This window comes from Otolemur garnettii, unplaced genomic scaffold, assembly GCF_000181295.1.
Source record: "Otolemur garnettii isolate 467f Iridium unplaced genomic scaffold, OtoGar3 scaffold00245, whole genome shotgun sequence".
Lineage (NCBI taxonomy): Eukaryota > Metazoa > Chordata > Mammalia > Primates > Galagidae > Otolemur > Otolemur garnettii.
In genome coordinates, this window is record NW_003852640.1 from 459,546 (window position 1) to 463,880 (window position 4,335).

General features: G+C 49.8%; 1 protein-coding gene across 4 annotated transcripts in view; it reads left to right on the forward strand.

Moving 5' to 3' along the window:
• The first annotated feature begins 790 nt into the window (after positions 1-790).
• The window catches only part of CPSF1 (cleavage and polyadenylation specific factor 1), a 17,378-nt gene continuing 13,833 nt past the window's right edge, over positions 791-4,335 (forward strand). For all 4 annotated transcript variants that reach the window (XM_023508343.1, XM_023508344.1, XM_023508345.1 and 1 more), the window contains exons 1-2: positions 791-841; positions 955-1,113. In XM_023508343.1, the coding sequence (XP_023364111.1) occupies positions 970-1,113 (144 nt within the window). In that variant the 5' untranslated portion in view covers positions 791-841; positions 955-969. The remainder of the gene's footprint in view (positions 842-954; positions 1,114-4,335) is intronic.

Consider the following 4,335-nt stretch of genomic DNA (forward strand, 5'->3'; position numbering starts at 1 on the left):
TGGGGATTCGAACCCGCCACCTTAGGTGTATGTGGCTGGCGCCTTAGCCGCTTGAGCCACAGGCGCTGAGCCACAAACACATATTTCCATGCCATTTTCTTGCGAATATAGTATATGTATGCATGTACATATACATATTCCTCCTCTCAATCCCCGTACAGTTCTCGCTCCATTGCCCTTGGCTGATCTTGAACTCCTGGTCCCAAGTGATACTTCTGCTTCCCGAATAGCTGAGACTACAAACCAGCGCCACCAGCCTGCTGTGACTAAGCTTTCTTGTTGTGTGTGTGTGTGTTTGTTTTTTTACTGAGACAGAGCCTCAAGCTGTCGCCTTGGTGTCCTAGCGTCACAGATCATAGCAACCTCCAACTCCTGAGCTCAAGCGATTCTCCTGCCTCCACCTTCCACGTAGCTGGGACTACAGGCGCCCAGCACAACGCTTGGCCATTTTTTGGTTGCAGCCGTCGTTGTTTGGCGGGCCCGGGCTAGATTACAACCCGCCAGCTCAGGTGTATGTGGCCGGAGCCTTAGCTGCTTGAGCCACAGGCGCCAGGCCAGCTTTCTTGTTTTATTTGTCATTAATTGCACTCTGAGTCCCAGACCCCAGCCGGAGCCTGGCTCCGGGAGCCAAGGTCTCCGGGACTGTGCGTGCGCTGGGCAAGCTCGGCGGATGCGGCCAGCCACCCTAGGCCACCAAGGACCGCCATCACCTTCACAGTTGCTACTACGCGCGGGCGCTGCGCAGGCGCGGTAACCCGGAACTTTGGGACTCAGCTTCCGCGAGCGGCCGGGCGGAGTTCACTGTCGTTCCGGTCCCTCTTGGTTTCTTTCCAACTGCCAGGTGGGTGGGTGGACGGCGGGATTGGAGCAGCGACGCGAGACCTAGGAGGGCGCCGGATCTGTCTGGGTCTCCTGCGCGGGTTGCCCCCTCATTCTGTCCCCGGTCCTGCGCAGCCCAGGCTTGGCGCCATGTACGCCGTGTACAAACAGGCACATCCGCCCACCGGCATCGAGTTCTCTATGTACTGCAACTTCTTCAACAACAGCGAGCGGAACCTCGTGGTGGCCGGCACCTCGCAGCTCTATGTGTACCGCCTCAACCGCGACGCCGAGGTAGGCCCGGGCCCATTCAGCCCCCTTTCCCACTTCTCTGTGAGGTGAGGAATACAAGGCCCAGAAAAGCGATTTGCTCAAGGCTTCCCAGCCGGAGGTGCCAGGACCGGATCCTTGGTCTATTGTTTGAAGAGCAGCGTTATTCAGCCTCCCTTCTTACCGTGGTGGGAATGGCACACTGCCCTAGGACATCGTATTTGTTTTTTTCCCTTTTTTCAGCAAATTGTTGTGAACGCTGGCCGGTTTAGGTAGTAGGAATACAGTGGTGAACCAAAGCTACAAGCACTTGGGGTGGGGGAGGTAATCCATACGGTGCACATTTAAATGCTCTTGCACACTGCAACAAGTGGTGTTGAGAAGATAAATAAAGGTGTGAAGGAGGCAATGTATTTTCAGTCAGATGACCTCTGAGGACAGACTCTCTGAGGCAGAGCAGGAGTTAGGGGAAGAACGTTCCTAGTAAAAGGAACAGGCTGGAGACAAGACTGTTGACAGGAGTTGTAGTAAAGTGAGAAAAACCCATCAGTAGAGAAAATATAGGGTTGCCTTGGTTACCAGAGGGCTGAGAGTTGGTCCAGGAAGGCTGATTGCAAGAGGTAACTTTTTAGCTGTTCTTATTTCCCCACCCCCAGGATTCCAATTATACATTAGGGCAGCACCTGTGGCTCAAAGGAGTAGGGCGCTGGTCCCAGCCAAAAACTGCAACCCCCCCCAAAACAATTATATGTTAGACCGTTTGACTGTGACCATTTTTCTTCCTTCCATCCCTCCTTCCTTCCCTCACTTCCTCTGTCTTTAATTCATTCAAGACAAGAGTTTTACTCTGTTACTCTAGGTAGAGTGCTGTGATGTCATAGCTTACAGCAACCTCAAAACTCTTGGGCTCAGTGATCCTCTTGCCTCAGCCTCACAAGTAGCTGGGACTACAGGCACTCAGCACAATGCCTGGCTATTTTTTTCTAAATTTTTCTATTTTATTTTATTTTATTTTTTGATTCTGTATGATTTTACTGTTAAGATGTATGATTTACTAAAATATTCTCTAGTAAAAGCTGTACAAGGAAGTTAAATACATGTATATATCAGTACAGGAGGCCTAGCTCCTTATTTTGACCACTGCTATATGTTGACTGGTTTCTTACAGTTTCTTGAGTGGTCAACATACAGAGGTAATTAAGTATTTTGTTATTTTAAAAAATAAAAAGTGTGATTATTAAAGCCTGAGACTGCTTTGGGCATAACTAGATTTTATTTTATTTTTTATTTTTTTTCGAGACAGAGCCTCAAGCTGTCTGCCTGGGTAGAGTGCTGTGGCACCACAGCTCACAGTAACCTCCAACTCCTGGGCTCAAGCAAGTCCCCTGCCTCAGCCTCCCAAGTAGCTGGGACCACAGGCACCTGCCACAACGCCTAGCTATTGTTTGGTTGAAGCCGTCATTGTTGTTTGGCGGCCGGGCTGGATTCAAACCCACCACCTTAGGTGTATGTGGCTGGCGCCTTAGCCACTTGAACCACAGGTGCCAAGCCACAACTAGATTTTAAAATGCAAATCCAAGAACAGTATTTAACAGAGAATTCAAAAATGCACAAAACACACATTCCATTAGTATCTGTAGCTTGTTGACTTAGGCAGTGAGAAGCATGGATCAACAGTTAATAGTTAATTGTATGGATCTATGGCTCTGAAGCCAGGATGTCAGCATCCAAATCCATACATATAACAACACGTCCAAGTGTATATTTTATTATTCCAAATGTTTCTAATATTATTTCTTCCTTCTCTTCTACCCTTGGGATGTAGCAAGCCTGCTTTCAAGAACTAGTCATGGTTTGGCACCTGTAGCTCAAGTGGCTAGGGCACCAGCCACATACACTGGAGCTGGAGGGTTTGAATGCAGCCCAGGCCTGCCAAAACAACAATGACAACTATAACTAAAAAATAGCCGGGCATTTTGGGGTAGGGGGGGCTGTAGTCCAAGCAACTTGGGAGGCTGAGGCAAGAGGATCACTTAAGTCCAAGAGTTGGAGGTTGCTGTGAATTCTGACGCCATGGCACTTTACCCAGAGCTGTGATGCCATGGCACTCTACCCAGTTACTCTTGGTAACTTTTTATACAGGAATCGTTTTAGGTCCTCTGCCATGATGGCCCCCTTTCTCCTACAGGATCAATCTCCACGCCTGGGTTTCTGGTCTGCCCACTTCTCTCTGCTGTTACTTCAGGGACAGCTTCAAAGACAGGGTCGGCTTGGTGCCTGTGGCTCAAGTGGCTAAGGCGCCAGCCACATACACCTAAGATGGCAGGTTCGAATCCAGCCCGGGCCTGCCAAACAACAATGACGGCTGCAACCAAAAAATAGCCAGGCGTTGCCGCCGGTGCCTGTGGTCCCAGCTACTCGGGAGGCAGAAGCAGGGGACTCGCTTAAGCCCAGGAGTTGGAGGTTGCTGTGAGCTGTGGTGCCAGGGCACTCTGCCCAGGGGGACAGCTTGAGGCTCTGTCTCAAAAAAAAAAAAAAAAGACAGGGTCTATTTTTATTTTTATTTATTTATTTATTTTTGCCATTTTTGGCCGGGGCTGGGTTTGAACCCACCACCTTAGGCATATGGGACTGGCGACCTACCGTTTTGAGCCACAGGCGCCCCCTTATTTTATTTTATTTTTATTATTTTATTTTATTTTTTGAGATAGAAACTCAAGTTGTCGCCCTGGGTAGACTGCCATGGCATTACAGTTCACAACAATCGCCAACTCCTGGGCTTAAGTGATTCTTTTGCCTCAGCCTCCCAGTGGCTGGGACTACAGGCGCCTGCCACAATGCCCGGCTATTGTTTTTAGTTGTAGTTGTCATTGTTTGGCAGGCCCAGGCTGGATTCGCACCTGCCAGCTCAGTTGTATGTGGCTGCCACCTCAGCCTCTTGAGCTATAGGCACCAACCCAAGTTTTTCTATTTTTGGTAGAGATGGGGTCTTGCTCTTGCTTAGGCTGGTCTTGAACTCCTGGGTTCAAGGGATCCACTTGCCTTGGCCTCCCAGAGTGCTGGGAGCTATCACACTTGGCCCTGAGAATTATTTCTTTAATTTTTAAAAATCTTGGCTCGGCGCCTGTGGCTCAAGCGGCTAAGGCGCCAGCCACATACACCCAAGGTGGCGGGTTCGAATCCCCAGCCCGGGCCCGCCAAACAACAATGATGGCTGCAACCAAAAAATGGCCAGACGTTGTGGCG